Source organism: Abramis brama, assembly GCF_963993115.1.
Source record: "Abramis brama genome assembly, chromosome: 11".
Taxonomy (NCBI): Eukaryota; Metazoa; Chordata; class Actinopteri; order Cypriniformes; family Leuciscidae; genus Abramis; species Abramis brama.
The window spans coordinates 15,438,269-15,461,139 of record NC_139973.1 but is presented as its reverse complement, the minus strand read 5'-3'; the positions used below and the strand labels follow the sequence as shown (position 1 = coordinate 15,461,139).

The 22,871-nt window shown below is 41.6% G+C and overlaps 1 protein-coding gene across 4 annotated transcripts in view; it reads left to right on the top strand.

Moving 5' to 3' along the window:
- kank4 (KN motif and ankyrin repeat domains 4) overlaps positions 1–22,871 on the top strand; it is a 60,386-nt gene that overhangs the window by 33,585 nt on the left and 3,930 nt on the right. For 3 of the 4 annotated variants that reach the window (XM_084128429.1, XM_084128432.1, XM_084128430.1), the window contains exons 2-8: positions 6,869–6,926; positions 7,482–9,905; positions 11,345–11,438; positions 18,855–19,079; positions 20,791–20,875; positions 20,988–21,207; positions 22,532–22,674. In XM_084128429.1, coding sequence (XP_083984555.1) covers positions 6,911–6,926; positions 7,482–9,905; positions 11,345–11,438; positions 18,855–19,079; positions 20,791–20,875; positions 20,988–21,207; positions 22,532–22,674 — 3,207 coding nt within the window. In that variant the 5' untranslated portion in view covers positions 6,869–6,910. Of the gene's footprint in view, positions 1–140; positions 223–6,868; positions 6,927–7,481; positions 9,906–11,344; positions 11,439–18,854; positions 19,080–20,790; positions 20,876–20,987; positions 21,208–22,531; positions 22,675–22,871 lie in introns of all 4 variants that reach the window. The other variant, XM_084128431.1, reaches the window with a different exon arrangement.

Below are 22,871 nucleotides of genomic sequence, written 5' to 3'. Positions count from 1 at the left end.
TCAAAAGCATTATGCAATCTTACCAACCCCAAATTTTTTAACGGTATAGCAAATACATACATATATTCTTCCTTTACATGTTTCCTTAGCAATCAAATATCAAATCCATCTCCCCTCTTTTTTCCTTCTTGCGTGATCAGGTTGAAGTTCAAAGAAAGGAAGGGAGGGATGTTGCATGTTTTTGGTAGACAGGAGGGGAGCAGCATTCACGGCACATGCTAGGTGAGAGGAATTCCTTTCCTCCCCCACCTCTCTCTGTCACTCTGGAGCTGTCTCTGTTTCTCCCTCTCCCTATCTGTCTTCCTTTCTTTCTCCTTCTGTCTCTCTATCATTTTCCATCTCACACGATGATGCGCACACACTTACAATCTCTGGGATGCATGTAGCACGTTAGTACAGGTGAGAATCTCAGCCTGTCATTGTCTTTTCATGTGCGTGCATGCGTCAGTACATACATGTGTGCTTGGATGTGTCGCTGGGTTTTTTAAAGACTCTATTGCTGATATTACTGCAGTGCAGGAATAACTGCCGGGCTCTTTTTTTTTCTTGCGTATAGCCAGCTCATCTCCTCTCCATTATTTGTGTGTGTGTGTGTGTATAAGACCTTGCTTAATGTAATTCTTTGGGTACATAGTGAGGAGCGCTTCCTGATACATTTAAATAGTGCTGTTTTTCTGGAGCCCCCTGGAAGACGGAAGGAAGGCAGCATCTAATGAGAGTATTGTGCATTTTTTATGTGTGTGTGTGCATATGTGCGTGTTTGTTGAGTGCGAATGCAAAAACAAGAGAGCCACTAGGTGTTTTATATATGTATACAATGTGGATTAGACTGGCTCTCACCATGTGTTTGACTCTCACAGCTAGAACATGTTTGGCATTTGTAAATGATTATCAATGTGGGGCATCGGTCTTATCTCTGTTGGAATCTGGCTGTACATATGTGTCTGCTGTTGTGGATCCCGTGGGATGTGAATGATCCACACAGACAGAGCTAGCACCTGGCTGTCACTTGCTAGAGCTCAATAACCCCCCTCCTCTCTGTCGCCACCAACCCCTCTCTCTGTCATCTCCCTGTATCCATCCATCCCTTCCCCCTTCACTTCCGTGTTCTCTGTGTGCACCTCAAGAAAACACCTTTGCATTTCTGAATGGTTAGACTTTTTTCTGTCTTCCTCTCAGCCTTATATATTGCTTTCTCGCTCTGTAATCCAGAGTACTAATGAGAACCTCGGACTCGTCTGCTTGTGGCGTTACAAACAGGGTACCACTGAATAATTGATAGTCATTTGCTTCACATCCTTAATGAAAGCTCTATCTCTCGCACATTCTCTTTCTGTTATTTGCTCTCACTTAGTTACCCAACCAAACACGATTATGGTTGAGGGATAAACCAAAGCCCCTATTTCTATCTTTTCAAACAAGAAGTAATTAAATTAAATGTGTGCGTATTTGTGAATATGCATTTATTGTTCAAATTAGAACTGTCAGGTTAACAAGCTAATTCGTAAAATTAATAATATAATATAATATAATATAGAGCATGGCACTGTCAATGTCATGGTTATGGGTTTGATTTTCAGAGAATGCATGAACCTGATGAAATATATTCATGTCAAAATCAATATAAAAGTGTCTGCTAAATGCATAAATAAAATGTAAATGTAAAATCATATATTAAAATTAAAATTCAAAAAATTATATAAAATAAAACATTAAACATTTTAAGTTTTTGATCATACCTCCTGACCTGTATGTAATTTATGGATGTTTTCCTACCATTTTCATACAGTTACCATAAATTTGATCAATTAATTGGCACACCATATTCCGTAACTCATTCAAATGACTTTTATTATTATTATTATTATTATTGTTTGACAGCCATTATTAAAATATAAGAGTCTTGTTACCATGTGTAAAAGAGTGTCTATGTCACTCATCATTGGTAAGTTTACACTGAATAGAACAGTAATACATACACATTTTCTCACTGGTGGTCCAACCTTTATTCCAGCGCTGTTCTCTCCAGGCCTCTTCTCATCTCAGTGGGACAGATGCTGTGTGTTCTCTACCTCCTCCAGATGTTTGAAGCTTTGCAGAGCCATTTCTGTAGATAGAACCATCAAGGAGGGGAAGTGTAGCGAGCTTTTGTTTCCTGTCAGACAGCCCACTTGCTATCTGTTTATTGTCATTAGATGGGAGCAGTAAAGCTTGGAACAGTGTTGAGCTACTGGGAAAAGAAAAGAGTGGGAGATGATCGTGTCCGTTAGAGAGGAAATCAGAGCAAATTTCTGGCATAGACATAAATGTGAGGGAAATGATTGTGTGTGATACTGCGTTTGCTAACAGTTCTATAAACAAGAAGTAAATAATTGAATAGTTTACATTTTAGACGAATAATTGCTTGTTTTTTGTGTGTTTGTGCTGTACTACAGAAAATAGTTCCAAATGAAGTCAAAGCAGAATTATCCGCTGGACATCTTAGAGCAAACACACCGCAGTGTTGTTTCGTTGCTGATTAAATCGATGTTTTGAATGAATAATTTTGTGCGAATGATTCAACGACTCACTCATAAAGACAGCTGCATCCTAAATTGCATACTGTCTAGCTAGCAGGTACTAGATTTGGTTTGAAACTTACTTCGTGACAAATTATTTGCCATGTTGTCAGTTCAGTCACTTCACTGCATTCTGCAATTCACAACTCCTCTCCTGTGGCTTCATGGGATAGTAAATCGTCCATCAAATGCGCACTCCAGGATCTCGGCGAAAGTAGTAGTTACTCTTCACCTATGTTATTCAAATACTGTGAATTTGGACATACTACTCTCCAATTTTTCAAATACTAAAGGAAGTAGGCATATTCGGCCTCAGCGAGTCACTTGACGCCACCTACTGGCAATAGCTGTGTCTCATTTCAAAAGCTGCGCCGTGTACGTCTTTGAGGATGTCTCATTTCAGAAAAGTAACCATTAGAAAATTGACTGTTATTCCTCTTGAGGCGTAAATTATTATAATTTCTTTTTTAATTTGAAATGCAATGGTTACTTTTCTGAAATGAGGCAGCATCAATAGCGTATGTGGCCATTAAATGAGACCTCTGGAGGGCGCAGCCTTCGAAGTAAGACACTGCAAATTTAACATGACAGTTTGTGTAGAATCAGATTCGAGGAACGGAACTAACTGTTGTAGAAAATACAATTATATTAAAGTAAGAGTTAATTTGGTACCTGAGTCTGAGTGCTATTCTTCGGAGCCATGCACATGACATGCAGAAGAAAAAATATGTTGTGAACACAAATTAACAATTAGAATTGGCTTTCAAACGCTCACGAGCCTATAACGATCAATTTAACGTCTTGGTCGAAATGCCTGTCCTGGTGAGGTATTAATGTAAACACAGTTGATTATCTCTTAAATAAATGTAAACAGGCGGGATTACCCCCCACCCCCAGAATGCGATTTCGCCCCTGCCCCAGCGGATGTCTGTGTGTGCATCCTCAGACCTGAAATCACAGGGTTATAGGCATGTGGAATATTAACAATCTTTCCCTGCGTGTCCAGCTGGCATGCCTGAGAATGCCCACAGATGTTGTTTTGTTGGCTGTTCAGGCAGTTTCTGCTTTCTTTGGCTCCGTTTGGTTCGATTTCTTTTCAAGGCTTCAGCACTCCTAATCAGCAGTAGATGCTGAGCTTGTAAGGTTGCAGGTGGATTGTGTGTTTGTGTGTCTGAATTTTGCCCCTACATGGTTACACAGACAGCAAATGAGATTGATCTCCTTTCCTCACTTCCGCTCCTTTACTGCAATTTGATTAGTTACATTGAATTAAATCAGCTGTGAATGGCTAAATAAACAGTGAATTTCCATTATAGCTCACCAGTACATGGTCCATTGGGCCATCTGTAAACAGATGATTCTAAACATTAGGTTTACAACAAACTATCTTTCATAGGAAAGGCGATTTTGAGACAAACTGGAAACATGAAGTCTTAAGATATACTGTACTCAAATAGCCTAATATCACCCCTGATAAGTTGAAACAGGTTCCTGCAAATGAGGCCAAAAAAGATTGCATGAATGTCTTCTTATTAAAGTAATTTCTCTCCAGTGGCCATGATTTGCCATCTCTTTTTTCTCTCTCTCCCACTTGCTTCCTCACTTATTCACACTCTCTCTCTCTCTCTCTCTCTCTCTCTCTCTCTCTCTCTCTCTCTCTCTCTCTCTCTCTCTCTCTCTATCTTTTTCTCTCTCGCGCGCACTCTCTTTTTTTTGTATCTAATTAAATAGGCAGAGTTGTGTTCTTTGGTTTCATGTGGATAATTGACAAGCGGCTAGGCCTCACTTTACTCAGAAATTACAAGCTGCATTCCAGCTCTGGCTAATTAAGACTCAACGACAGACAGTGTATTTGAATCGCATTAAACATTTCTTAGGTTGGGGATGCACCTTATCCCTTCCGTCCCTGCCTTGTTCCTTTATTCTCCAGGAGGACTTAAGAAGCTGTACATTTTCCATGCTGTGTGTGTCGGATTTTGGGGATTCAGCTGTCAGTCAAGCTTAGACTCACACTATTATGGGGTTTTTGCCTTGAAACCTGGGGATAAATGCAAGCTGTTTGTACACTCGAGTAGTCTAATTAAGATGCTCAATATTTCCTTAACTACCATTATAGCAGCAAAGTTTTAGCATTTTAGCATTATGACCTCTGACAATGAGTTTCTTAATAGCTGTCCAATCAAACTCTGTATTTTGATGCAAATTCGTCTGTAAAATTAGGCAAGTGCCAACATGTCATAGAACATGCTCTCATCCTCAAAACCCATGAACAAACCTATATAATCGGTCTTACTCAACCTGCTCTGAGCGGGATTCGAACCAGCGTCTATGACATGCGGACGCGTTAACAAGTACGCTAAAGAACGCAGTCTCTAGCACACCTCATGGGGCCAGGGCAGTGAGGTTTTCACATACTACTCTTGCTAGCTGGTCTCTGTTACACTCACCCCCCTAAACATCACTCCCATCCAGGTCACAGCACCAAATGAAACCGGTCCTACTTGACGTGCTTCGAGCGGGATTTGAACCAATGTCTCTGGCATGGGATGCGGACACGCTAACAAGGATGCTAAAAACCACAGTCTCTAGTGCACCTCATGAGGCCAGGGCAGTGTGGTTTACACGCTTGCCTCCGTTACACAACAAACAAATAAAAATGAAAAAAGTTGTATTTTTGTTTTCATTTTTCATTTTCATTTTAGTTTGTAGCAATATATTTTAAATGTCTCTTTATAGCTTTAGTTTTTTATTTATTTATTTCAGTTTTAGTTTTATTAATTTTAGTACTTCAACAAGCTCAACTAATACATTATGATACATAGACATACATAGACATTTTCTGAATTGTCATTTATGTTTTCATTTAATATTTATATTTTATTGTATCTTATTTTATGCCACTCTTATCCTAATGTACTTTACAGTGCACTGACTAAAGGGAAAAGGTCATGGTCTTTGTGGTGACCAAACCAGTAACCTTCTGATTACATCCCCAAAGCTTTAAGAATCAATTTTAAAACATTATTTTCTAAAGTAAATGTGCTGTGAAAGGAAATCATGGAAGCTAGTTGATTGATGGTCTGATCACCAAATGCTGTGTTGGCATGCTATTATACCACTCTGCTTCAGAATGCATAGAGCTTGTTTTCTCAACCAAACCATGGCTCAGACCCCATTTCTAAAAAGCAACCAAAGCATATTTCTATCCTTGCTTGCACTTGGTGAAATAAATATTTCAAACAGGTACAAACAACTTCATCAGAAGGCTGTGGTCATGATGATGAATAGTGAAAATGTTGTTGTGCCTTTTTTTTTTTTATATACTGAGCATGTCAGAATCTAACTCTTTTTTTCTATACCAGTCTGTCCAGAATCTGGACATCCAGCAGCCAACTCATGATCCAGATTTCATGAAACATAGTCAAATTGCACCTTTGAAGAATATCCTTTTCCAAACTGTCCAAATTCCAAGCCTCTGGCTCAGATTGCAACATTGAAATCAGAGCCAGATGACACATCTTTCAGTAATCTTTTCCCATCTTTTCCAATCTTTTCAGTACATAGTTAAGATCTGCAAACATGCCTTGAGGGGTTTGACCATAGTTCCATTAAAGCAAAAGGTTTGAGAAGGATCATCTTCACCAGCAGAAGGTCCACATTTCATGTATCATTTGACTATATATATCTCAAGGGCTCCAATAAATAAGTTGTGTGAAGTGGCATCCAACAGCATTTCAGTGCTAAATACACTGTATTCATTTAGAAAAGGCACAGTAATCATGAACATAGCTTATATGATTGTTGTAAAGCTCAGATATCAACCTACATTATGGTGCTGCTTTAGAATAACAAAAATTTGAGGGTGTCTTTAGTGACCGCTGAAAAGTAAGTGTTCTCATGCTAAAACAAAAACATCAGTTTAGCTGTTTAGTGAGATTGTTTTTATTGTTTTTTTAGTTTTTTTGCAACATTTATGTAGGTTAGGGTGACTTCAAGATAGGACAGTGAGAACGTTCGGGAAGTAGATCTCCAGACCTGAAGCCTGAGGGTGTATTTAGTTTGTATTAACATGATGTATTTTGATCAGTGGCCTTACGTAAGCCCCTGAAGAATCTTAAATCTAAAATGGCAAAATTGTTTTCCATTGCCTAAATCAACCCCACATAAACTGTGAGCCATCTGGAGTAAATTAAACAGAATGAACTACAATGTCACTGTGGTTTGAATAGAGGTGCAGGGTTTTAAAATGGTACAAAACAACTTATGTAAAATCATGTACATCTGTACATCTTTATTTGATCTGTCTACAGGTTTCCAGTGTTTACACCCATGATACTGCAAAAACAGAAATAATGGACAAGAAAAATGGTAAGAACACCATCCAGACTGTTTGTCATATCCAGTTTCAAATGTGTAAATATATTCCTTCCACTTGCATCTCCATGCAATAGTTAATAGTTAAACTTCTTTATATAATGCATTATAAAAGTATTTTAATGCATTAAATATGCTTTGTAATGCACCTTGTAATGTATTGTCTCATACATACATGTATCCACAGTTATAATACATTCTATATACTTATCTATTAATTAAATACACCTTTAGAAGGTATAATGCGTTAAAAAAAACAGGACAAATCCAATTTCAGATGTAACAAAGAATCTGCAAATATTATAATGCATTTTAACTTTGGTTACAATTAGTTATAAAAATATATAAGGCATTATGCATTATATACCTTATGAATACATTTATAATGCATTATACATAAAGTATTTTTTGCTTTTCATGTCTTCTAAATCCTTGCACATTAATAACCTTGATTAATTATGCTCCATATGCTTAATAATACAATGGCTGCTTGAGCTGGAATTACAATAAGAGAATGCAAAATGTGTAACAATGTATCTTATATTTCAGCAAATGGCTTTCCTTCCAAAGCCTCTGAGAGTGGAGTACAGCGGAAACAGCTGCCATATTCTGTAGAGACCCCCTATGGGTTTCACCTGGATCTGGACTTCTTGAAGTATGTTGATGACATAGAGAAAGGAAACACAATCAAGAGGGTACACATTCAACGCAAGAACAGGGGCCCAAAGTGCAGCACACTGCCACGCAACTTCAGCCTTCCTGGACATGGCGCTCGACCTTTAGCCAAAGATACGTGGGCCAATACTTCCACTTTAGGGTCCAAGCCTAAGTCACGTGTTACTGAAGTCCAGAAGCTTTTTGAGTTCAGAGCCAGTGATGCCACTAGTGGTAGCAGTAGCAAGAGTGGAAGCTCCCTGGCCAGCCAGTCAAAGATGCCTGGGAGTGGTTACCCCCCCTCGCCGAAGGCTGCAGAAGAGTCTCAAGTACAGACCTCTTCTCAGAATGAACAGTCCATGGGCCTTACTGTTAGGCCTCACCTGTTAAGAGCCTCAAGCATGCCTGTTAATGTCCCACGCAGGAAAGGTTCAGACTCAACTGATGAGCAGAGTGCCCAGTCGCAGAATGGCTCAGCTGAGAAGCTTTTTCGACCGGCGGATGGAGGCGACAGGAGAGGCAGTGTTCCCCAGGACAGGGCCAGCTTGCATCAACAGATTACAGCTGCGCTGAAAAGGGTGCGTGAGTTAGAAGAGCAAGTCAGGACCATCCCTGAGTTGAAGGCTCAAATATGCTCTCTTAGAACAGAGAGGGAACAACTGCTTCAAAGAATTCAGCAACACCAGTCTGAACAGAAGAGCTCTTTGCAGTTGAACGAGACTGAGGTTCCTCATATTGATTCGCAAGACAGTGCTGTTCCTCCAGTTATCAGTGAGAAGAAAGATACTTGTTCCCTTTCCACAGTTTCTGCAGCTGATGATGAAATGGTTCAAGCAACACAGTCTGACAAAACCACAGAACAGCAGTCAGAGGAACAAAATATTGTTGTGCAGGTTATTGTAGAACAGGAGTCTGAAAAAAACGAACCAGTAACTGATACAGAGTCAGAGAAGGAACAAGTGCCAGCTCCAATGTCTGTCCCGGTGATACTCATAGACAAAGCAGAAACTCCAACTGATCCAGATGAAGCAGAGGGACTTTTGCAGGAGTCTACACTTCAAGAAGAAGCATCGAAGAGTCTTTCAGAGCAAGTAGAAAAGCAGGAGACTTTGTTAGAAGATAAAAAGTCAACGCTGGAATCAGAGGAATCAGGTGCTACATCCGAATGTACACCCGCTCGAGAAGATACTACAACTTTTGAGGGACCAAGTGTAATGATAATTGAGGAAAATACAATAGCTCAACCTGCCGAACAGAAACTTCTCACTAACCTGGAGCTGGAAGCAAAACTGAAAACTTTGGAAGAGAGTCTAAGCAAGGCCAGTTGTGAATTGGAAAAGACAAATTCCTTACTTGGGGAACAGATATACAAGAATAGACAAAAAGATGAGAGAATACAGGAACTGACTGACCAAGTGAAAGAGCGGAAACTTCAAAGTCCTATCGAGACAGAGCCGCTTTCTGTACCAGTTGTCACATGTGATGCATCAGTCAGTACAGACAGCAAAAGTGTCATGGAGAGAGGAGTCTCGACAGAACCTCTACCAGCTGAGGGTCCCAAAGAAACAGATTCTAAATGCTCAAGCACTCAGACAAATATAGTAGAAGCTCGAGACATTGAAGTCTTAGCACAAGTCACTACAGCAGAGAAAATTGTAGGGGTAGAGATTGTCATGTGTGACCGGGCAATGGAGACTGAGGTCCAGGATAATCTAGAAGATAACATTAGTCAGGAAGTCTCTGAAGTGCTAGAGAAGACCGACTCTGTAAAAGACAAAGAACAAGAGGGTGATATCAAAGATAGTGTGTCAAGCCAGATTATAGATACCAAAGTCAGTGAAAATGTTGTTGCAGAGAGTGACACTGAGGAATATGTCATGGTAGAAAGTGCCATGGTTGAGTCTATGGCGAGTGAAAATGAAATCCCTAAGCTCACAGTCCAAGAAATAGAATCTGCTGAGAATAAGGGGGTTGAAAGCTCAGTAACAGACGAAGCAAGAGGAGAAAGAAGTTCAGGTTTGCAAACACAGCAGGAACCGAGAGAAATGCAAGGACAGGATCCTCACCTTCAGTCTCAAAGGGCAGCTGAAGCCACAGCTTCTCCTGCTGCAATCGGTCAGGTTGTTAATCGTATACAGGGGCTTCTTAACGAGCAGTGGGCCAGTTTGGGAAGTGGGGGCCAGGACGCAAAAGGAGAGAGCTCCCAGAAACCTCATTCTTCCAAAATAAGCTCTATTCAAAGCCACCTGAGAGGGTCCCTCAGTGCCCTGTCTGCCTTTTACTCACCTGTTCAGAAAGGAGGGGCTACACGACAATCAGGTAGGTTCTTATTCAGTATAGTCATGCGCCTTCTTAGCAAGCTCATTAAATGTACAGTAATGACTGATGCGACCGTCTCTTTGAGTCAGGTGCAACAGTCTTTGGTATTGGTGTCAATTACTTGCATTAGGCCTGTTTCACAAAGCTTGAGTCTTGCATATTGAGCTATCAACATTTTTTTAATTTCTGTATTCAATGAACCTCATGCATTTGTTATTCTACAAACCTCAAAGGATTTATAAATATGTGTATAGTTCCAAAATAAAAAGGTTTACGATTTTTAGATGCTGTCAATGCATTAATATTGTCCAAAATGTGCATGCTATAAATACACTTTACATACACATTACCTACAAATACTAATGACATCACACCGTCATACACACTGCTTACAAGCTTCATATGTGCAATGTGTGAAACAGGCCTCACTGAGTTTGAAGTGAAGGTTTTGAGAGCCAGAGCTGGAACAAACGTAAAAGTCAACTTGAAATAAGACATTCTAATATGCATATTTTTGCCTGATTGTAAATGCGTGTGGCACAGAAAGCCGTCTGTTGCGATGCAGAGACCCAGTTGCAATGCACTTTCATACTGAAGGTCCTAGCTGTATGCCAAGGTAATTTAGGATTTTGTGTTGACAGTTTAAAAACATCTGGCTATATTGCAGTGCTTGCAATATTATGCAGTCTCATAAATTCTGGCATCTATTGTTATTTGTGCAGCCACAGTTAATTATTCTTTTCTGTGCTAATTATGTTCTTGTACAATTCCACTGAATATAATATAATATTATGGTAATTTAAAAGTTAACTGTTTTACTAAAATAAGAATTTCCTGGTTATTTTTGATTCAGACTTATCTTGTTGTGTCCTTGGAAATGCACACAGTCTTTATGGGACTTTTGAGCTTTTTCCTAGTTCCTGGAAGCATTCCAATCTCTTTGATGTGTTGTGTTTTGTTGTAATTGCATCCACTGGCTCCTTTAGTTGTATTCATCTCTGTTCTTCGCAACAATCAAACAAACACTAGGGAACAAATCTCTGTAAATGTCTGTGGTATAATCTCCTTTAAAATCACATGACTGATGAGAATTTTTATGGCAGGTAAGAATGGTTTTCACTGTTTAGAGCATTTCATTTAAAATATCAGTTCCTTTGTGACTGTAACAGTTGTTTTGACAGTTTGTGTGATGCATTATGAATGAGTACAACTGGCTTACCCACTCTGTGGAGCACAGCAAGTGTACAGTTCAGCATTTTGTTGGTCATATTACTTCTGGTAAAGGAATTCAAAAGTACTATCTCATATACTGTGCTTTATTTTTTTTAGGTTGGACAAATGGACTGAATATTGCATAGATTTAACTTATTGCTAGGGATGAAGAACAGGTGCAGACTTGGCTTTCGTTTTCACATATCTGACCATCTATCCTATATTAGGCCTCAAATCCATCATGAAGAAGAATGACTGTCCTGACAAGCAGGGCAATGGGGGAGCGAAGAAGAACTTGAAGTTTGTTGGCGTAAATGGGGGGTATGTTGTTTTTTTTATTTGCATATCAGACTTTTTGCGCATATTTATCTGCATGCAGCAATACAGTTTATGGTAATGCTTTTCATAAAATCACCTGCCATCTGTTTAGAAGTTATAAAATATAGTTTAAAGTGAAGTTAAGAAACTCCTAAAAATCTAAAGGGGGACCTAAATGCCTTCATGCATTTATGCCTTACATTTACCAACTGCCCCAGAATCACAGTTGCTGGTGTTTTCATATGAAGTGTTAATGGATGAGTCTATTTCATCAACATCCATGACATCAGATGTCTGGCCTGTCCTTTTGCATCCCTTAATCTGTTTCATCCTTCATCAAGGTGCTCTGTTAAAAATGGGCCATGAGGTGTCTGTATTGTTTTCTGTGAGATCTGTTGCATGATGAGTGAGGCCTAGTGAGATGACACGAAAAACAAGGTCCTCTCTCTATCTCTCTCTCTCTTGCTGTGTCTTTGTCTGTCTGCCTGTCACTGTGTGCGGTGAATGATTTGTTAAGCTTGGCAGCAGAGATGGTTCTGTCTCAGCTGTATTTGACCAGCCGTCAACAATAAGATAATTATCCTGATAGACTTGGGCAAACAGCTGGCCTTTCGAATGCCTGATCAGAAAGGAATAATTCTATATCAGCTAAACCGATCTCTTTCTTTAGCCCAGAGAGAGTATTTGAAAGTTGGAGAACGCTCCGGTTACGACTGTAACCTCGGTTCCCTGAAGAGGGAACGAGCGTTGCGTCGAGTTTGACGCTATGGGAACGCTTTGCGTGATGACGTCTTGAAGCACATGTAAAATCAGTCCAATGGCGTGGCGGAACGTCAGAGGCGGGTGACGTCACGTACCAGGAAGCTATAAAAACCGGCCCGAAACAGAAAATGACAGCTTAATAAAGTCTGAAGTCGTGCTGACAGGCATGAAGGAGATATGGCAAGGTGACGCAACGCTCGTTCCCTCTTCAGGGAACCGAGGTTACAGTCGTAACCGGAGCGTTCCCTTTCAAGGGAACTCGCGTTGCGTCGAGTTTGACGCTATGGGAACGTCTATACCAACGCCTCCATAGCTACAAATGTCTGTCCTGTGTGAAATCTAGTAGAGCAGCACTAGGATGACAAAACATGAGACCCTGGAGCAGAGTCTAGATCCAGAGAGTAGAACCTGAAGAAAGTGTGCGGTGAGGACCAGCCTGCCGCATCACAAACGTCCTGTAAAGAAACTCCTGAAATAAGGGTCTGGGATGAAGAAAAGCTTTCACCATACCCGGAGCAAACTCTAAGCATGACGGAGCAACCGACAATGCTTGCAGATCCCCTATTCTCTTAAGAGAAGAAATAGCCAGAAGAAAAAGAGCTTTCAGAGTTAGAAATTTCTCAGGAACCTCCTCAATGGGCTCAAAGGGGGCCAGGGACAGGCCTTGTAGTACAATGGACAAGTCCCATGGTGGCACCCTAGAGCGAACTGCAGGCCTCAGCCTCCAAGTGCCACGAAGGAAACGAGATATTAAAGGGTCTTTCCCCACAGACATTCCACCCAAAGGAATGTGGTAAGCACCTATGGCCGCCACATAAACCTTTAAGGTGGACGGGGTCAGACCTGCAGTGAACCGGTCCTGCAGGAACTCCAGCACTGTACCAATTGGGCAGTTAACTGGGTCCAACCGACGGTCACTACACCAAGAAGTGAAGACTCTCCACTTCAGGGCATAAAGTTTCCTCGTGGAGGGAGCTCTGGATTGTAGAATGGTCTCAACAACCTCAGTTGAGAGACCTGACTCTATGAGCTGGGCCCCCTCAGAGGCCAAGCCCACAGGTTCCACAGTTCTGGGCGGGGGTGAAATATTGAGCCCCCTGCCTGGGAAAGAAGGTCTCTCCTGACGGGTAACTCCAGAGGATGCCCGTCGAGGAGGGAGACCAGATCGGGAAACCATACTCTGCCCGGCCAACGCGGGGCTATAAGAAGCAGGCAAACCCGGTCCCTGCGAACTCTCTCCAGAACTCCCGGGAGCAGAGCAACTGGGGGAAAGGCGTACAGACGTAGCCTCGGCCACGTCTGAACCATAGCATCCAGTCCCAGAGGAGCTGGATGCGTGAGGGAGAACCAAAGTGGACAGTGAGACGTCTCTCGAGACGCAAACAGATCCACTTGTGCTTGGCCGAACTCCCTCCATATCAGCTCCACCACCTCGGGGTGGAGCCTCCATTCCCCGGGCCTCGGCCCCTGCCTCGACAGAGTGTCTGCTCCTATATTCTGGACCCCGGGGATGTAGGCTGCTCTGAGTGACAGCAACTTCCCCTGGGACCACAAGAGGATATGGCGCGCCAGATTGGATAATGGGCGCGAGCGCAGACCCCCTTGGTGGTTGATATAGGCGACTACCGACGTGTTGTCCGTATGCACTAACACATGGTGTCCCCTGAGATCTGTGATAAAGCTCCTCAGAGCCCGGAAGACGGCTAACATCTCTAGGCGATTGATATGCCAGGAACGATGATGGTCTTCCCACAGACCTTGAGATGAGCGACCCTCCAGGATCGCTCCCCAACCCGTGAGGGAAGCATCCGTCGTTAGCAGTTTGCGACGACAAGGAGCTCCCAACACTGGGCCCTGGGACAGGAACCAAGGTTTCTTCCACATAACCAAGGCACGTAGGCATCGCCGCGTGACCTTGATTGTGCGAAATGGGTTGCCCCTCGGGGAAAACCCCCTGGTCCTGAGCCACCACTGCAGGGGCCTCATGTGCAGCAGTCCAAAAGGTATCACGTTGGAAGCTGCCGCCATGAGACCCAACAGTCTCTGGAACTGTTTGACAGTGAGTAGCTGGCCTAGCTTTACACTTTTCACAGCTGCAAGGATGGACTCTATACGTGGCGGTGACAGGCGCGCCTGCATCGACACTGAGTCCCAAACCACGCCTAAAAAAGTGGTCCTCTGGAGTGGAGAAAGCACACTCTTCTTGGCGTTCAGCCGTAACCCCAGCTCTTTCATGTGGGCGAGAACAACATCTCGATGTTGAACCGCCAACTGATGCGACTGAGCTAAAATCAACCAATCGTCGATGTAGTTCATTATGCGAATACCCTGGAGGCGCAGCGGCGCCAGAGCTGCATCCATGCATTTGGTGAAAGTGCGGGGTGATAAAGCTAGGCCGAATGGAAGAACACGATATTGGTAAGCTTTGCCCCCAAAAGCAAACCTCAGGAACTTCCAATGACACGGACGGATGGAAATGTGGAAATATGCGTCCTTGAGATCTATCGTGACAAACCAGTCCTCGGATCTGATCTGTGGCACGATCTGTCTCAATGTTAACATTTTGAACTTGAGCTGCATGACTGAATCGTTCAGAACTCGAAGATCTAAAATGGGACGCAATCCCCCGTCCTTTTTTGGAACTATGAAGTACCGGCTGTAAAACCCGGTTTCCCTGTCGGAGGGAGGTACATATTCTATGGCCCCTTTCTCTAACAGAGTGTTCACTTCCTGTTCCATAACCAGAACCTGCTCGGGGGCCACCACTGTGGGCAGGACCCCCATAAACCGAGGAGGGCGTTTCTTGAATTGTATCAGATACCCTCTTTCCACGGTCTGCAGGACCCAACGAGAAACATTTGACAGTAGTTTCCACGCTGTCAAAGATTCTACTAGAGGTACCAGCCTCTCGAGACTGGTTTCTGGATTTTGTTGTTGTTGAGCAGTCAATTCGACGCCCTGTAACGGCGCACCGGCAGGGAGCGACCGAACAGACTGCTCTAACACCCTCCTCGGAGGGGGCGGGCATCCCGAGGCCACTACGTTTCCGGGTGGTCCTTGAGATATGTGCTCGCCGGAGACCGCTGCGCCCTGTAACACCGGAGGCGGCAGGGTTAGCAGAACGGTCCCCTGAGGGTACCGAAGAGAGACGGGCACCGTAAAAAGAGGTGTTAACCGCTCTGCTTCGGGGGGGACTACCCTCATTAGTCCTGAGCCCTCGGACGTCAGGATTTCTTCCCAGCAGCCTTCTTGGCGGTAATAACGGTCCGCAGATCCGCTTTACCCCTCGAAGACTGCTGGGTTTGAGCGCGCCCTCCGTGTCCCCGAGATTTTTGTGGGGGAGCACGGGAGGACACGCTCTGCTTCTGAGTGGCACGGTGCTCAGCGCCCTTTTTAGAGGAGTGAGGCTGCTCCCGCTCAGCAGCCTCATAGAAAGAACGGCGGGGAAGAAGCTTTTGGAGAGCAGCTGCTTGTTTAGCGGCTTCTTGAGATTTTGCAACCGCAATATTCACTGCATCCCCAAATAACCCGGCAGTGGAAACCGGAGCATCTAAAAGAACATGTTTCTCTTTGTCCTTTATATCGCTTAGATTGAGCCACAGATGCCTCTCAGTGGCCACCAGGGCTGCCATAGACCGCCCGATAGATTTAGCGGTCTCCTTGGTGGCCCTGAGAGAAACATCTGTGGCTCTGCGAAGTTCAGCCACAGTGTCGGGACCAATTCCCCCGCCCTCCTCTAAATCCCCCAATAATTCTGCCTGATATGCTTGCAGGATGGACATCGTATGCAGACACGCTGCAGCTTGACCAGCGGCTGCATACGATTTATGTACCAGGGACGAAGTCATTTTTACTGGCTTAGAGGGAAGTGTAGGAGCCTTCAGGGAAGATGCCGTTGCTGGAGAGAGATAGCCCGCGAGCGTCTCTTCCACCCTCGGCATCTCCCCATAACCATACTCTTTATACTTTGAAATAGAGGAATAGAGAGAAGTGTGTGGTGTGTATACTCTGTGAGACACTGGTTTCCCCCACGATCTCGACACCTCGGTGTGGAGATCGGGGAAAAACGGCAGGCTCCTGCGCTGGGGCTGAGCACGAGATGGCAGGAAGCGTTCGTCGAGCTTACTTTTCGAACGAACGTCCTGCCGATCCTCTGGCCACTCAATAGATAGTCTGTCAACCGCTCTAGTAATGACATCGAGCAGTTCCTCAAACGCATGAGACTGAGGTGGCGAATCCTCAGACTCAGCTTCAATACTCACAACATCCAACTCCTCAGAGCTGGATAGTTGCAGTACTGGTACCTCTATCGGGGGGGAAGTAACCGCAGCGCATGCTTCCACACCCTGATAAGAGGCACTGGATCTATCAGAAGGATGCTGAGATAAGGCAGAGCCCGTCTCAACATCCACTGATAAATCCATTTGTGAACCCCAGGACTGAGATTGACGCCGTGCCTCGGCAGCGGCGGGACCCGAGCCCTGGGGAACGTGGTCGGGATAGAACCGAGCCAGGCGGGATCGGAGTGTACGCAAAGGAAGCGCACAGCAATGCTCACAGTCACCACCCTCGAGTGCTGACTGGGCATGCTCCTCTCCCAAACAAACAACACAAAGAGTGTGTGTGTCACCTCCCGTTAAATAACGCGGGCAGGGATGGACACACACTCTAAACTGCTGCTTGCTCGCCATACTGAATAATATAAATATATATACAGACAACACCAAATAAGACAGACCGATTTCAACACAGAGCGCAACTGAAGACTCAGAAAGCTGTCATTTTCTGTTTCGGGCCGGTTTTTATAGCTTCCTGGTACGTGACGTCACCCGCCTCTGACGTTCCGCCACGCCATTGGACTGATTTTACATGTGCTTCAAGACGTCATCACGCAAAGCGTTCCCATAGCGTCAAACTCGACGCAACGCGAGTTCCCTTGAAAGGGAACTGTAAGTAAGCCAGTGGGGTGTGGTGGACTTCTGAAATGAGGTGGCCACATCCTCGCTATGTGTTTGTTTTTTTTAGTCAAATGTAAATTCATGTTTCTGTTGATGTTTTCTGGGCATATAACACTAGTTACCTTAAACTATTAATAGTGCTAAAATAGTTTTATATTAATTGATATTTAATATAAGTATATTATATTAATTAAGTTAGAGAGCAATGAGCTCAAGGAATGCAAAAGAGTAACTTTATCTGCTTATTTTGGACAGTCATATTTAGACCCTTGAGCAGGAAGGTTTCAAAATTAATGAATTTGCATTACTGATGACCAAAACACAAGTTAGTACCTTATCTTATCAGTATGTCAAAACATCGTGAATTATATCAAGTGACATACATGTGTTACCTTTAATTTATATTGCTGTTTTGAAATATTCTTTGAAAAGACTGTGTGGGACTGTTGGCAGATTTGGCTCGTGTCTTAGTCTGATAGACTGTGATTATCCTGAGAGAGGCCTTGCACTGCTGTTGTTCGATGACAGCTGGTGATTTTAGAATTTGCACACAGTTTTGACCCAAACCACCATGATATAATTTCATTCTGTTATTTAGCTCTGTCAGCCAAGCGCAAACAGCAGTATCAAAGTCGCTGAATCCTCGCCTTTGGCTGCCCAGCATATTCATTTTCTGTCCAATTCTCTTTTTTTATAAGCCGTATACAAAGCTATTGCATTAATCACATTTGGAAATCTTAATTACTAAGATGTTAGCAGCATAATAAACCGATGCATGGCCCTCTTGTCTCTAATATGAAGTACTCAAAAGAGGCCCTCATACTCAACACCCTAATAAATGTAGAGTCACCTGACCTGCAGCTATAGGCCTCCATTCACCCATGTCCTTGTGGAAATGCCATTCCTCTTGCCTATCTGAAAACATCCATGAAGGAGCAGCATTCTTCAGACAAGCTCGACACATAAGAACCCCTCAGACCCCACAGAGGTCTCTCTCATTTGAACAACTTGTATAAACACTTGGATTGTGCATGGCCATTCACAACAGACAGATTACATTAGTTTTCCATTAGCGGTAAGGACTGTGTCGAAATCAAAAATAGATTTAAAGGCTTTTTTTAAATATAAACCAGAGCATTTAAAAATATATATGGTGCTTACACATAAAATAAAATAAATGAAAATACATGGTATAACAAAATGGCAAAGTATTATTATTACACTGTAAAAAGTGAGGAAACTCGTTGCCTTAAAATTATTAAGTAATAAACTTCATGCGTAATTAAAAAAAATAAGTTATGTGAACTTAACGATTCCACGTAACTTAATTTTTTCAATTACGCATGAATTTTATTTACTTCATAACTTTATTTACTTCATACTTCCTCACTTTTTTTTAAGTGTCAACTGATCACTTTTTACAGTGTATTATTATTATTATTATTATTATAAACATTATGGTCATAGGTAATTAAATAAAATACAAGAAAAGAACTAATTAACAAAACAAAAACAAAAAATTAAAATGGCAAACATTATTATCATTATTATATATTGTGAAGCACACATGGTCAGGTGGTATTTGTCATAACTAAACACAGGCTTGTCTGATTTCAAATCCTGATAATAGAAAGTTTGCAAATGCAAGATGGGTTACAATCAAAAGAACCCCCTTGATTTAAATGATCTGTGTGTCCAGCTATGAGACCACCTCCAGTGAGGACTCCAGTGGGGAGGAGGATCAGGACGAGGTTGAGGAGGTGGATAGCTCGGAGCCTGAGGTGGAGCAGGGAGAGGAGAGTGGAACGGCCCAGGAGGAGGCTGCTGCTACTGGGGAGCAAGGTGATGGGGTTCAGGCAGAGGGCTCTGAAGAGCCTGATGCAGGCCAGGCCGCCATGAGTCCCCAGGAGGAGCAGCCTGTCAGGTGAGATGGAGGGCCGTGGTAAAAAGAGTTACAACTGCAATATAGGTTTTTTTTACAAAATTAAAAAGTCCCTATGGCTTAAGTCATCAGTTGGTAGTTTTATGGGAGTTATATATTATGCAGTCAACACAACCTTCAAAGAGTATTTTAGGATGATCCACATGACTTATTCTGTGCTAGTCCCCTTTACTTTTTCAACCTGTTGTGAAAAGCTCATTAGCTCATAATATGAGCTGGCTTAACACATGAAAGTGTGCAGTGACCATGTTTCCCAAGGCAGGTGCCTCTGTTATGAATAGGACACAATCCTGCCTTTTGTTCTGCCCTTCATCTGGCAGGAAAGTACAAGCATTGAGTGACAGGTTTAATATGACTGCGGTCCACTTAAAGAACTGCATCACAACAAAAGGCTGAACCATAAACCACATGAACATATGGGGAAAGCAAATGGTATGGTCTTCTTTTATGATGATCTAAACACTATTTCATTAGAATATATATCATTTTGGAGTAGGGAAATGTTATTTCAGATTTTTTGGGTAAGTTGGCAGACAAATAAATGGCTGATGATGTTGAAATTCTTCTGCATGCATCCTCACACACCAGATACAAAGATATATTTATATCACGCTTTAGTTCTAATTTTATATACAGTAAATAAATCCATATTAAATTCCCCTGAGATACATAATGGATATTCTTGTGCAACTAGTTACGACCAATAATTTCTAATATGGTTTATGAAAAACAGGAAAGTGTCAAAGTTTGGGGTTAGCAATAAAAACATTATTTTGAAAGAAATTATTTTATTCAGCAAGGATACATTAAATTGATAAATCATATCAGTAAATACATTTATAATGTTACCAAAGAATATTTCAAATAAATGCTGTCCTTTTAAACTTTCTTTGAATGTCCACGGTTTTCACCAAAATATTAAGCAGCACTACTGTTTCCACCACTGATAATAATACGTTTCTTGAGCACCAAATCAGCATCTTAGAATGATTTTTTGAAGGATCATGTGACACTGAAGACTGAAGGAATACATTACATTGTAAAATATATTAAAATATAAAACTGTTATTTTAAAATGTAATAATATTCCACACTATTACTGTTTTTACTTTATTTTTGACCAAATAAATGCAGCCTTGGTGAATATAAGAGACTTCTTTCAAAAATATTCAAATCTAACCGACCCCAAACTTTTGAATGTTAGTGTAGGTAGGCCCACCACTACACAAGGGTCTGAAACACATATACTGAAATCTGTAGAAATATAAACACAATTCATACTCCTCAAGGGACAGAACTTTTCCAGACTCTGCATGTGCCAAAAGATGTTTAAGCCATTCAGATATTGGTAACCATTTGCTTGAGAGGCCAGTCCAATATGAGCCACTCACAACTAATGTTACCAAGATTCAAATTACCAAAATGCATTGTATTTCATAATATGTATCAAATACAGATTTCTGTTGAGGCTCAGGTGTGCAGCCAATCTGTATTTGAAAATGATTTTACATAAATGTTTGAACTTGAAAAACTGATGCATGATTTGATATATTTTTTGATATTAGCTTCTATTTGTCTCTCTCTGTAAACAGTTAGACATTTTCTTAAACTGAAAAGACACAATGTTATAGCTTGTTCATGAGTTTAATGTGCCCCTTTGATTTAAATTACAGCTCAATCTGTGTCGTTGCAGTGAGTTAGTTGATAAGAACTTCATGGCTGCTTGTCATTTCCTGAAGGATCGCATGGCTGAGGTTGCTGCCCCAAATAAAGACATGGTAAGCAATATATATATATATTGATTCATTGCCTTTAATGTACACTGGAAAGTTATTTTTAATTGGACTTATTACACTTTAGTGAGCTGACTCTTGACTGTGTGAATCTCAGAGGCAGGTTCTGATGGTGTTATATCAGGAGTGGTTCCGTGTGTCCAGTCAGAAGGAGTCACAGGCTGAAACAGTCACGCTCCACCTGAGAGAGGTGGGCTTCCACACTCCCACTCTGCTGCGCTATATAGTGAACCTGGCTGATGGGAATGGCAACATGGCACTGCACTACAGTGTGTCCCATTCCAACTTCTCTGTGGTCAAGCTGTTACTAGACACAGGTGAGAGACTTGCATGTTTAGACCTGCGGCAAGATGAACCTGAGCATATCTATCTATCTATCTATCTATCTATCTATCTATCTATCTATCTATCTATCTATCTATCTATCTATCTATCTATCTATCTATCTATCTATCTATCTATCTATCTATCTATCTATCTATCTATCTCCGTCTGTCCGTCCGTCCGTCCGTTTGTCAGTCTATCTGTGTGTTTGTCAATCTATATATCTGATATATATCTGATATAGATAAGTAACGATTTGTTACTTATGTAGGCCACTTGTTATACCAGACAGACAATTCTCAATGGTTTAACTTGGAGAAATTCTCTGAGTTTTTATAAAGAAAAAAGACAAGACTATATATATATATATATATATATACACACACACATATATATATATATATATATATATATATATAGTCTTGTCTTTTTTCTTTATAACCCAATTTACATCTGAAAATACTGACAGAGTACACTAAGCATTGTGTAACATGACTAAGCATTTTGACTATCTTGTTTGTGAGCAATGACACAAGGACTTGCCATTCTGATGGCACTGCTATGTTCATACACATATACGTATATTTACTTGGAGAGATGAACTAAAGATTTTGAGCAAGTTACAGGCTTTTTCAGGTAATCCATTGTGTGGTGCTGTTTGTACGGATTGTTTTGAGAAATGCACTTTCTGGTGTGCAAAGGATGATTCGAGAAATGTACCAAAGCAACTGAGATTTTAACTATGATTTGTGACCCTGGACCACAAAACCAGTCACATGGGTACATTTTTTGAAATTGAGATTTATACATCTGAATAAATCCATTGATGTATGGTTTGTTAGGATAGGACAATATTTGGCAGAGATAGAACTATTTGAAAATCTGGAATCTGAGGGGAAAAAAATCGATACATTGAGAAAATCTTCTTTAAAATTGTCCATTTATGTTCTGCATTCACTCACAAAAATAAATGTTTTATATATTTACAGTTGGAAATTTATAAAATATCTTCATGGAACATGATCTTTACTTAATATCCTAATGATTTTTGGCATAAAAGAAAAATCGATAATTTTGACCCATACAATGTATTGTTGGCTATTGCCACAAATATAACCGTGTGACTTATGACTGGTTTTGTTATCCAGGGTCACATTTACATTTCTAGCAGCAGTTTCCACTCTTATCATATGTGTGTATCAATACATTTATATTTTGGCATGAAAACAGTTTTAATCTCAAGTTCTATTTCTCACTCTCTCTTTAACTTCAGACCTTTGAATATACCAACATTTTCTTTAATTTGCTGTCCATCAGGACTGTGTGAGGTGGATCACCAGAACAAGGCCGGCTACACTGCTATAATGTTGGCAGCTCTTACTGCGGCAGAAAGCCCTGAGGACATGGAGGTGGCTCAGCAGCTACTGAGAATGGGCAAAATCAATGCACGAGCCAGCCAGGTACACACAGCAAGACGCCACAACATCCGGTGCTGAAAGAACACACATATGATTTGTTACTTATATAGGCCACTTGTTATACCAGACAGACAATTCTCAATGGTTTAACTTGTACAAATTCTCTATGAGTACAGCAATGAGTTATTTAGCACATCATTTCTTTGATTATAGGGTATGATAAAGGTTGTTTTATATAA